General features: G+C 46.3%; 1 protein-coding gene across 4 annotated transcripts in view; it reads right to left on the bottom strand.

Moving 5' to 3' along the window:
- Bicdl1 (BICD family like cargo adaptor 1) overlaps nt 1–9,033 on the bottom strand; it is an 87,814-nt gene extending 78,781 nt beyond the window's left edge. The window contains exons 1-2 of one of the 4 annotated variants that reach the window (XR_009591505.1): nt 7,742–9,027; nt 1,338–1,553 (exon numbers count right to left, since the gene is read on the bottom strand). Coding sequence is in view for 3 of the 4 variants with exons in the window: in XM_021631781.2 (XP_021487456.1) it covers nt 1,338–1,553; nt 7,742–8,176 (651 nt within the window). In the remaining variant the exon portion in view is untranslated. Of the gene's footprint in view, nt 1–1,337; nt 1,554–7,741 lie in introns of all 4 variants that reach the window. The other 3 variants (XM_021631781.2, XM_060382550.1, XM_021631780.2) reach the window with 3 other exon arrangements.
- Nucleotides 9,034–12,402: the final 3,369 nt, after the last annotated feature.

The raw sequence follows: 12,402 nt of genomic DNA, 5'->3' as shown, positions 1-12,402 counted from the left end.
TGATTCAGAAATGCTGATATGGAGCTGGCCCTGTGAAGTGCCTTCTGGACTGTGCTACTCTTGCTTTCCAGGCAAGCCAACAGTGATAGTGTCTCTACATGAATCCAGAAAGCTACCTGGTTTTATCACTGTATCCTCACATTTCTCAGATTTGCTGGAATTTCTCTACAAGTAGCTCTTTTGCAAGTTACACAATATCATCTCTTTTTCTTCTTCCTCTCTCCCCACTAACAGCATTTAATTCATGCTTCCTTAGGAGTCAGGAAGATCCTCATAACCTGTCTCACCATCCCAAAGCAAAGCAAGCAACTGTGACAGCAAATGCCATCATGTGCTGTCAGCTATCACCTTGGTGCAGGATCTGAGCACTTACTACATCTGCCTCCAGCCTTTCTGCAAGACCATAGAAGGTACAGGGGCATAGGGCTGGGACAAGAGGCTACAATTTTTTCCTAGTAACTAAAGAGTATCTAGTCTTGTTTTTAGCATACAAGAAACATTAAGATGCAATAGTAAACCCAGGTCTTTTTTTTTTTTTTTTCTTCTGGTTTTTGTTTGTTTGAAACAGGGTTTCTTTGTGTAGCCCTGGCTGTCCTGGAACTCGCTCTGTAGACCAGGCTGGCCTTGAACAAGAGATTCACCTGCCTCTGCCTTGCCTCCCCAGTGCTGGGATTAAAGGCAGGCATCACCACCACCCTGCCTTTCCCAGGTCTTAATTTTTAAAAAGCATGTAAATTTACAGACCATCCCCATATTTATTTAAAAGGAATGTGCAGTACTTAAATTAGGTTTTACTCATTTAACTCCCAACCACCTTCTTTGCGATGATTAGTCTTAGCCTTAGTTAATTACACTTCTGACATTATCCTATAAATGTATAAGAATTTTTACTTGATGTGGTGATAAATCTTAACTATGGACACTCCTTTCATACTGTACACTCATCTCCCTAAGCTGTTCAGTTAAAGACAGCACCTCTAAGTACTGAATTAGTGAATCAGCAATTTTACAAGTGACAATGGACTTCCCATAGGCAAAGACCTTTAGCGCCCTAACAAATACCACACGTCATCAAGTGCAGCACCTTTATCTTAAAGGTGAGAAGATGCCCACGTTAAGAAACTGTTTCACAGACAGTTTAACCATGGCATCTTGGCTCCCGACACCTTTATTATACTTGTTGATATCACCTGGGCTCCATACCCAAAGCCGTAGTTCATTCCCTAATCTACCTAGTGGAAGGAAAAAAACTTGACTCCTTGCACGCATACCATACCCTGCCAGTACAGAAGCGACCTCCACATTTAGCGCTTGATAGTTAAACCCTTGTGACTCACCCTGGTGAGTTGATCCAGCAGCCTTTGGTTCTGCTCTGACAGCTCCTGGACGGCTCGAGTTTTCTCCCGATCTGCCTCCCGAAGGTGGACCTGCTGCCTCTCCAGCTCATCCTGCAGCTGCTTCACATCAGTCTCCAGCTCGGACACCCGTCCTTCCCACTCCCCCTCTCGATTCTCAAATCGTCTTCTCAGTTCATGCTTCTCTTGTTCTAAGTGCTGGGGGGGGAAAAAGGAGGATTTAAAAACTTGAAAATCCAAAGCCTTTTTTCCTTTTCCCACTTTTCTTTTTTCCAGACAGGGAACACAACAAAACACTCTATCACAGAGGGCATGTTGCCCAATTCACAGCTACAAAAATATTCTCCTCTTCTCGGAACGCGGAAGGAGTTGTCTCAGAGAAAACATCATTCCTACTGGAAACACTTAATGTTTTGTTTATTCTCCCTGGGCATCAGGTTCTAGACTTGGGATTCATATGAAATTTAACTAGTCATCTTTTGATTAAACTATAGTTTAAGCAACTAAAAATGAGCCCAGCAACCAAAATACTCATACTTTTTTTTTTTTAAAAAGAGGTCTCTCCTGGAGGCATTGTTTATGCTCGCCACTAGATAGTTACAAGCACTGAGGTGACTAGTTCAGGGTCAGTACAAGAAAATGACAGCTGATTTATGTTTAAGCTACTTGATGTATTTAGTGCTCCAAATCATAGCTTAATAGGTATCTGTTGCTATATATATATAATATACTAATACATTTCCAAAATATTAAGGCAAGTTCAGTTTCAGGCTTTATTTTATGTATGTTGCTTGGTTTGTATGTCTGTGCACACGTGTGTCTGGTGCTGGAAGTGAGAAGGTGCTGGATTTCCTGGAACTGGAGCTAGATGGTTGCAGGCTGCCGTGTGGGTGCTGGGAACCAAACCCAGGTCCCCGGGGAAGGAGCCAGTGTTCTTCACCACTGCAGCCCAATGAGACCTACTTTAAGCCAAACATTATTACTAAGCCCTGCATGCTTATTTCTGGCTCATCCTTTCATTCTTGACTGGTTACTGGGGCAGAGAAACTTTCTGAGGGGCACTGGTGATGAACAAAACACACATGGCCTTTGTGTTAATGGGTTTTCATGCTAGTGGAGGGCAATAATAAACCAAATTGTGTGTGAAAAGCAGCACACAGACAAAGTAAAGATTTAAAGTAACTCAGCTAAAAACGAAAAAAGAGTCCACCTGGATACAAAATGAATAAACTATAATTAATAAAAAATTAAAAAAATAATAACAACATTACTTAATGGTAAATTAAAAAAAAAAAAGAATCCACTGGCTTGAAGGAGACAAGCCTATCTTTTCACTTGTGTGAGATAAACAGCAGTTCAGACGCAAGTATGTCCTATTTAAAAAGCAGTATGTCCAACAGACAAACCTAAACTTCAAGTCTCATTAAAGTAACAATACTCAATCTTTGGTGCACTCGGCAAAGTTCTAGTGTAATTATCCAAAATTAAAATCCTGAGGACATCAGTGAAGTCAGCGTTCAGCAAAAGTTTCAAATTGACCACATTAAGGGGACCACTCATTCGGTTAAGGTCACTCTAGTACACAGGTCAAAAAAAGTCACACAGCTTTATATTTGTAAATTATAAAGGGAAAGGGAGCAACAAGGGAGAAATGTCTACTGACCAGCGTGTAAACTGTTTGCTCTATGCTATCCTGACACTGTAAGACCTGCAAACGGAGGATGTTCCAGTCCCTCTAGAAACTTCACAAACACAGGATGCAGAAGTAAGAACTAACTGCAAGCCTAAAACTGCAATACTTAGTTTTATCCAACATGAAAACAACTGAGCAGAAGGCAAAAGCAAGAACTCGGTAACCACAGTGTTACCGAGAGGCCAGATAAATTAGGCTTGTGTTCTAAAAGAACAGAGAGACTTAAAAATATTCATCAAACAGCTGCTGGTGAGCAGTCCTTCTAAGCAACTGAAACAATCCAATCCACTTGAAGGGCGGGGTCAGACAGCTGGTGGTGGTTGGTCTAATCTGTCCTTATACTTCTTTAACAGGAAACAACTCCCCATTTCAGGTGTCCCAACCCTTTGATAAAGGGTAAGCAGAATCTGGCCTTTTGTACAGAATACAGCCTTTGGTCTACTCTAAGAAATTTCTCCTAGAATTATATTTTCACTTAAACAGTAAGTTAACCAGTAAAGTCTAAGGAGAATGTTAACAAATATACATGTATTTATGCCTGTGCTTTCTTGTTCTCCATGATACTTTGAAAATTAACACCAAAATTATCAAGGCCACCAAAACAATAAAAGTCCAAGAGGAGCCTAAGAATACATAACTAAATGTAACATGGAATTCTGGAGCAGAAAAGAGACATTTCGTACAGACCTTGGCAGTGTAAGGACTTTATTAATTATGGCATATGTTAATATTAAATGTCTGAAACAAGACAAAACTGGACATGGGGAATGTGGATACTCTATTGGCATTCCAATTTTTCTCTAAATGTACAAACCATTAAAAAAATCAACTTTTAAAACAACAAAATTAGTGTTACAAGACTAAGTAAAATAGATACTTGTGGAAATGTATTTTTTGCAAAAATAGAATGACACCATCCTCCTAAGTCCAGGCCACACCACAGTTCATGAAAGCCACCAGGGAAAAGAGCAGTGAGCACTGAACATACACCCGGGTTCCCAGGCCCTTCTCCAAGTCTAGTAGTGACTCCCAGAGACTCATTTCCATCTCCCTCCATCCCTTTCTAAGAAAAGAGAGCACGAGCGAGAGAGAGCACCCAAAGCAAGAGAATCGGCCTAGGGTGGGAACAGGAAATAGAGCAGAGAGGAGACTACTTTTGAAGAAATGGATAATCCACCCTCTGCCAGAATGGAAAAAAAAAAAAAAAAAAAAAAAAAAAAGGGAATCTGTACAATAATCCCCAGAGACAAAAGTGACAAAAGTATATAAATAAAGTATGTTAGCTCATACTGTGGAAAAAAAATAAAGACCTGGGTAGATACATGTTTTCAAACCTACAGAACTAATTATTGATATAGAAGAAACAACCAAAAATGCCTTTCACTTAGACTTTTAAACATATGAACAATAAAATATATTCTAGTCAGGCTATATGTTAACCTTTAAAGCATTAAGTTAAAGACCATTAATATACCTTTAATGAAATAGTAGTCCAGAATCAAATGCCTTTTGTTTGTTTTTTCCAGACAGTGTTTCTCTGTATAACAGTCCTGGCTATCTTGGAATTAAACTATATAGACCAGGCTGACCTCAAACTTACAGAGATCTGCCTGTCTCTGTCTCTCAAGTACTGGGACTAAAGGGGTGTGGCACCACCACCTAGCTTTTACGTTTGAAAAAAAAAAAAACACAAAATACTGCGTGTGGCACACAGAACTAGAAAGACACCCCAGAAGAGTAGGAGAAGAGATGATCTTGGAGATGGAGTGTTTGTTCTGAAATTAGAAAGGTGACAATTTTGACAAGCCCAAATAATATCAGTCTCTGAGACCACCAACCACCACCACTACTAATCTTCAATTTCTGGATCCAGATGCCACCATGTTGCTCATAGCGGCCTCAGAAGTCAATATCCTTCATAGTGCCTGGAATTAGAACATGCCAACATGTGTCTAACCTCCAAACCAATTTGTGAGGAAATGTGTTTGGTGTCAATGTCTGACAGTTCTCAGAAAATAATAAATTCTTATTTAAAGTAGGGCAAGGACCTGGGTTTGGTTCCCAGCTCCCATATGGTGGCTCATAACCACCTGTAACTCCTTTTCCAGATTTGACCTTTGTGGGCAACAGGCATGTATTTGGTGCACACATGCAGGCAAACACTCAAATACATACAAATAAAATTTAAAAAAAAGAATACACAATGAGAAAAATTCATTTGTAGGCATCAAATCAAGCAGACCCAAATAACCTTAGTCACTCTCAACTGTAGCACTAGAAGAATTAACAAGGGCACAGAGTATCTGCTCAGGGATGGTGGTATTCTCAACATCATACATTCATTAGTTAACAAGCAACTAGCGAATATATTTTCAAGTGTACACAAAAAAATCTTAGAGTTGGGTACAGTGCACAGCTATAGTCCACTAATTGGCGACTGAGGCAGGAGAATCAATCTCTATCTATCTATCTATCTATCTACCTACCTATCTATCTACAGGTTTTTCAAGACAGGGTTTCTCTGTGTAGACTTGGCTATCCTGGACTCCCTTTGTAGACCAGGCTGGCCTAGAACTCACAGTGATCCGCCTGCCTGTCTCTACCAAGTACTGGGATTACAGGCGTTCACCACCACTACTGGCTCAGGAGAATCTCTTAAGTACAGGAGTTCAAGGCCAATATGGGCAACACAGTTGAGAGCCTATCTTAAAAAAAAAATATCATTATTTTCAAATATATGCAGAAGTAGCAGCGTAAATAAATTTAAACTTTATATTTATTTTGAAGTTGTGGTAGAGTACACACGACACATAATTTACTACTTTAACCACCTTCACCATGTCCAGGTCAGCAGTCTTGAGCACAATGACAATACTGTGCAACCAATCTCCCCAATCTTACAGGTTTAACACTAGCATTCACAAGCAGACCTGTAGAAAAGTGAAGATCTTAAATGATTGAGCAGTTTAAGCTATTTTATTCTTGGAGACAACTGCAGAATGTCAAAGGTCATATATTTATCCCTTTACAGTAGAACCTTTTTGTTGCCATGGAATTCTGAAATCCTTCCTTTATTGAAAGCTCCACATGGAAACCGGGATTTGTGTAACTGTACACCATGAAATCTATCACTCATCAAACTGATAGGATGCTCTTTTCAAGTTCCCTGTTTCTTCAATCAAGTCCCTCACTGAAGGAACTTCAAATCGCCAGTACAAATCTCTGGGGTAGTACTCCTTTACAGTGTCATGTAACCCAATCGCTTTAGGGGAAAAAAAGGACACCATTTTATTTCCAGACCTCTACTTCAAGTGAAAATTAAACAGTTCAATTCACTAAGTTAGCGTTCTGTTGCATTCTGGCCATCTAGGCCCAGGTTTCACAGACAACTTTTCAAGTCCTGTATCTCGGCAGCCCATCAACAGGCAGACCTAGCTAACAGGTCGGCTGAAACACAGGCCACTCATTGGTTTCCTTTTTTCGTCTGATTTACCTTTTGATAGGTGACTGGACTGCAGACACACAGAAGTGTTTCTCAGTTCACAGTCTGAACGTTCAAACAGCAGCAGTGAAGTGGAACCTGACAAGGGATGATTTCGGGCCTATTCACAACTGTACTACAGGCTTGTAATAAGATGAGAGCTAGCCAAAGCCAAAATGAGTAACGACACTAAATGCAGGGGCAGAAAAGGCTGTTTGCACTGCCAAGCGTGAGTCCTCTCTTCTTTTCTAGGTACCCTGTGTTACCATTCAAGATCCTTTTCTGCTTAAGAGCAAAACCCCAATCAGCATAGTTCTAGAAGATTTCTGTTGCATGGAATAAATAGAAATATTAGTGATTTAAAAAAAAATGTGTTAAAACTTATTTATTAATTGGGGTATGAATGTAGGTAAGAAGAGAAATTGCTAGTCAGTTCTTTCCCTTTCCACATGTGGGTTCTGGGAATCCAACTGGAGCGAGTGCCCTTACCCACTGAACCATCTTGCCAGCCCGCCCACCCCTGGGGGGCGGGGGAGACCTTTTTAATAGTGGTTAAAAGACGGCTTGGCTCTTACGTTCTGAAGACCCAGGACACAGAAAACTACTACTGAAATACACATAACTCCTGAAGCCCAAACTAAGTCACATGTTGAGCCCTGCTGTCTCTGATTTCTACAAGGGAACCACACTGCCTAATCCCTAAGTATTTGAAAGCTATATAAAGCTCCTTTAGGGGCACTTGTTTCCCACAACTCTCTGCCAGGAAGTTAAGACAAGGGCATCCAGAGGCCTTAATGCCCAGACTGGAAAGCTTTGCGCTAACACCCTGATTAGAGATTAACAGTTTCTCAGAACACCTGAAGCATATTTTAAATGCTTCTCGATGTTCTCATTTCTGTGTGGAGACAGTCTTGGTGCTGTATAAATTAGTCATACTGTAAGGTCTATTTTAGAAGCTGTGTACAGTACATATATAGAACGGCCCACAACGGAGGGAGACAAGCACAGTCCCGCATCTGAGCTGGGTGGGAAAGTCAAGTGGGTTCAACGAATGCTGTGATGATCATTAAAACTATCCACCCTGCCTCCTGTTCTCGATTATTCTCTTCGAGGTACGAGAAGCATGGAAAGGAGGAGGGCATGTGATTCCGCAAACTGCCCAGGGCTAGCAAGGCATCCAGCTTCCCACCCATGCCGCCGGAAGATCCTCACCTCCAGCTTGTCCGTCAGTTCCTTGTGCATCTGCTCGTACTGTCGGCTCATGTCCTGGTTCCTCTCGAGCAGAGCCTTGCCTAGCCGGGCCGCCAACACCAGATCCTTCTCCTTCTGTCGGATCACCGACAGCAGCTCCGGATCCTGGGTAGGCGGCGGCGGTCCGTGCCCCTCAGCCGGAGACCCCGGCTCCGCCTGAGGATGCTCCCCGGGGTCAGATGGCCGCTCCCCGGCCGCCAGCAACGCCAGCTCCTCCTCTAAGGCCAGTTCCAGTTCCCCGGGGGCCCCGGGGAAGGAGACGAGGGCGGCGGCGGCGGCGGCGGCGGGGCTCCGGACTGCGTCCCCGGCCCCAGACGGCAGCTCCATGCAGCAGGCGCTGTCCGGCTCGGCGGGTGCTGAAGCTCGGCCGGCCAAGCCCAGGCAGAAAGCGGACATGGCCCGCGCGCGCCGAGCCCGCAGCGGTGCGGCCCGGCCGGCGCGCGCCAGGCTGCAGGGGGGAGGGGCCCCGCCGCGCCGCCCCGCGCCTCGCCTCGCGCCGCGGCACGCGCCCCCCGGGTCCCCGCGAGCCCTGGGCGCGGCGCGCGCGGGCGGCCCGCCCCTCCCCCGCGCCGGCGGCGGCACGCGCCCCCGCCCCCGGCCTCAGCTGCCGGCGCGCGCCCGGGACGGGGACAGGGACGAGGGGGTGGGCAGGAGCGGCCGAGGAAACGGGAGAGTGGGGGGGGGGGAGTAGCGCCGAGCCGGAGGGGAGGCCGCGCTGAGGGTCGCCGCGCGGCCGGGGGTTTCAGCCGCCCTGTCGCTGCTGCCGCTGTCGCCGCTGCTGCCGCCGCCGCCGCCGGCCGGCCAGCGCCTCACAAGGAGGGCTGCGCTCCGCTGCTGCTGCGACGCTTGCTGCTGCTGCTGCTGCCGTCGGCCGCTCCCGGCAGCCGCGCTCCATGTCCCCCGGCTCGGCGGCAGCAGCGGCGGCGGCGGCGGCTGCTGCTGCTGCTGCAGGGGCCGAGGCGGCGGCTCGACATCGTTCGCCGCGCAGCCCCGGGCGTGCTCCTTCTTCCTGCCTGGCGGGCCCCGCAGCTCACCGGGCCGAGGCGCCCGCCCCGCGCTTCCGGCCGCGCCCTTCTCCCCGCCCCTGGGGCCGGCGCCTGACGCGCGCGGGCACCTGTGCGCCCGCAGCCGCGCCCAGGTGGCGCCGGCCTAACCCCGGCGTGGCCCCGCGCGGCGCTCGGTGGCTGCGCGCGCCGCCCGTGGGAACGCCTGGCGCACCCCGAAAGGCCCGAGCCTCTCCCCCTGGGGAGGCCACGCCCCCGGGCTCCAGCCCCTCCCTCAGCCTCCTTGTGGCCACGCCCCCTGCGCGCTCACCTCGGGGTGTGGCTCTTGGAGACCGCTACTCCCACCCCATCACTTGGCACTCGGCCACGCCCCCCGCCTCGTTTTCGCCCAGGCTGTGGCCACGCCTCCCTCCCCCCTCCCCGCCCCGCGCTCTCACCTCTGGGTGTGGCCTCCTCCGGACTTCCACGTTCTCACCTCTGCGGGAGCTCTGCGGGGCGCGCATCCTCTTCCTCGCCTCCGCGGCCCCGCCCCCAGCCCGCTTCCATTCGGGGTGGGGGTCTGGCGTGAGGCCCAGCCCCGAGCCCTGCGTGGCTAGGTCTTGTCATGGTCTCCCGTCTCGTCTGTGGGCCGAGGAGGCTGCGGACAATGCTGTGAGTCAAGCCGAGATCCATTGGCAGCCTGGGAATTTCGATCTGGACCCCTGTAGGAGCTTAAGCAGTCGGGAGAGGGAGCCCTAGAGAACACGAGGCCGAGGAATGACTTGGGGAACCCAGCATCTTAATGCTGATGACTCAGGGATATGAGAGAAAAAGGTTTTGTGGAAAAATAACGGGGGAAACCTGCTCGTAGATGGGGAATACGAAACAAAGACTCCCCAAATAATAACTTCCTGCTCCAGGTCCAGCTTTTTGTTTTGTTTTGTTTTATACGCATTATCTTAATCTCACAAAGATTTTATAAAGTGTTCACGTTCTTGCTGCTTTACATGGGAATAAACTCAGGCCTGAGATTCGAATCCTGCCGGGCTGACTCCAGGATTCCCAGTAAATCAGTATTTTTTTCTTAACGTATGGCCCATCTTGAGGACGGTAAGCGGTGATTTATGAAGAAGAGGGGTTGGACCCGGCCTCGGGGCCGCTCCCTGCCATGATGAAGGAAGGACGACCCTGCAGGGTGACTGCCTGTCAGTTCTCTCCCTGGCCGAGCTAGTGATGCCGTGCGCCTCTTATTTTCAGTTCTGTCGGAAGCCAGAACCCATCTTTATTGTTTCCTTTTCCTCTTCAACGACAGCCTAGTTTTTTAGTGAGGTCATATTTTGGCTCTTTTTATCCCGGTGAAATGGAAATTTTAGGACACCCAGAAGTCGAAACGTCCCTCTCGGGGTTTGTTCTTTATTAAATACGGAGCCTAGACAATTACCATGTATGCCAATCTGCCGTCAGACCTTAGGCAAGGATCCTAAAGGTCTCCAGCCCTGGGGCTGGCTTTGGGAAAAAGACACCCAGACCCAGGTGAGGTGTGGGCACGTCACATCTTAGGGCTGAAAGAGGCACTCGGCAGCAGTCCCATTCGAGCCACGGACCGCAGCAGATGAAGCTTCCTTTTGTCATGCCTGAAGCACAAAAGGTTGAACCTCTCCCTAATCTGTACAGAGATGCAAATGCAGAGCAACAGGATTTCCTAACTATAGGGAGCTGGAGCTGTTGGCTTAATGCAGACCAACACCTGGAAAAGAGTAGTTTGCTGGCCTTGACCTGTTAGACTGAGCTGTTGCTTTGGAAATCACCTACACAAGGGTTGATCCCACGTGACTGGGGTTAACTTTGCGGTTGGGATCCTCTGGCCTCCACCTCTGGAGTGCTGAAATTGCAAGTGTGCACCCAGATGGAAGTAATCACTTCTTACTAACGTTTGGCCTTGAGTAGTTACTATGAGTGTAAAAAAAAAAAAAAAAAAAAAAAGCTCAGATTAAGTAGAGAGAACCAGTCAGAATAGTGCTTCTTAAACTGTTTGACCTCAGCCAAGTAATGGTGGCACACACCTTTGATCCCTGCTCTTGAGAAGCAGGCAGATCTGTGTGAGTTCGAGGCCGGTCTGGTCTACAAATCGAGTCCAGGACAGCCAGGACTTTGTTGCACAGAAAAAACCTTGTCTTGGAAAAAAAACAAAACAACAAACAAAAAACCTGTTTGGTCTCAGAATCACTTTACACTCTTAAAAAATCATTGACTATATTAAAAACCATTATTTAGCATGGATTTAGATAGTGATAGTTGCCATATCAGACATTAAAAGGTCGAAGAATTTTAATTATTTCTTTAAAATATTTCTAAGTTGGAGTACACATTTAATCCCAGCACTCTGGAGAAAGAGGCAGACCTGATCTACAAAGCAAGTTCCAGGACAGCCAGGGCTACACAGAGAAACCCTGTCTCGAAATACCAAATATATATATATTAATTATATAAACATGTTATAAAATGTACTTTATAAATAATCATATATCCCCAGATTTTAAAAAGTTAATGAAGCTAGGCATGGGGACACATGATTTTAGTCCCAGCACTCAAGAGGTGGAGGCAGGCAAATCTCTGAGTTCGAGCCAGCCTGGTCTATGGAGGAGTGCTAGGACAGCCAAGGCTACACAGAGATACCCTGTCTCAAAAAACAAACAAACAAAACAAATCGAATTCTATGTCTCTGTGTGTGTATGTGTACATGTGTGCATGGGAGCCTCTGAAAGCTGAAGTTGCAGGCAGTTGAAAGCCGCCTAATGTGTGTCCCGAGACTTGAACTCAGGTCCTCTGGTGGGGCAGTTCCAGCTCTTAATCCTGAGCCAGCTCTCCAAATGCTGATGCCTTATTTTGATAAAAATGTATGAATTCAAATCTGTTCTCATTAAGATATGTTTGGGGAAAAGGAGGAATATTTTAATAACCTTTTTTGGAATTTTATGGACAGTTTCTTTTGATGAGGTAGGTAGCTCCTTAAGGTTAGTTGCAATGTGGAATCTGAGACATCTCAGATGACGCTGGTGAATGGATCTTTAACCAGTGTATGACTTATTCCATAATCACATGCTTTGGTCGTTTGGAAAAAAGTTCACCGACGTATGCAAATCATTCAAATATTGTCACATGTCATTTCATACAGAATCAAAAGAATAATATTTATTTCTCAGATGGTGACTCTAAGAACACAGGAGGCTAAGGTAGGCAGGTCGCTGCAATTTTGAAGCTAGCTTGACCTACATAGTCAATTAAGGGTCACCCCGGGCTGCAATGTGAGATCCTGTCTCAAAAATTACTAATATCGGTGCTCATTATTAAAGTCTTTTAGTATTAGGACGCTATTAGCTCACTGAGATAGATATGAGTTTTCCACAAGTGTTACATCTGCTAGAAAGTTAAGAATTTTATCACTGATAATAGACAATGTCCACTGTTTTCCCTGAAGTGATGTCTTACATTAAAAATCTGGATGCTATAGTGTGTCATTCCTTCCGTTCAGGTCCAAATGGTGTTCCATGAAAAAAACATGGCTGGCCTAGCTCAGGACCCAGTAAATGTTGTGTCTGCTCTCAAGACAACTGCCATGTCCCAGGATGCAGTAGGAAT

Source organism: Meriones unguiculatus, chromosome 4, assembly GCF_030254825.1.
Source record: "Meriones unguiculatus strain TT.TT164.6M chromosome 4, Bangor_MerUng_6.1, whole genome shotgun sequence".
NCBI lineage: Eukaryota > Metazoa > Chordata > Mammalia > Rodentia > Muridae > Meriones > Meriones unguiculatus.
This window is presented reverse-complemented; position numbering and strand designations above follow the sequence as displayed.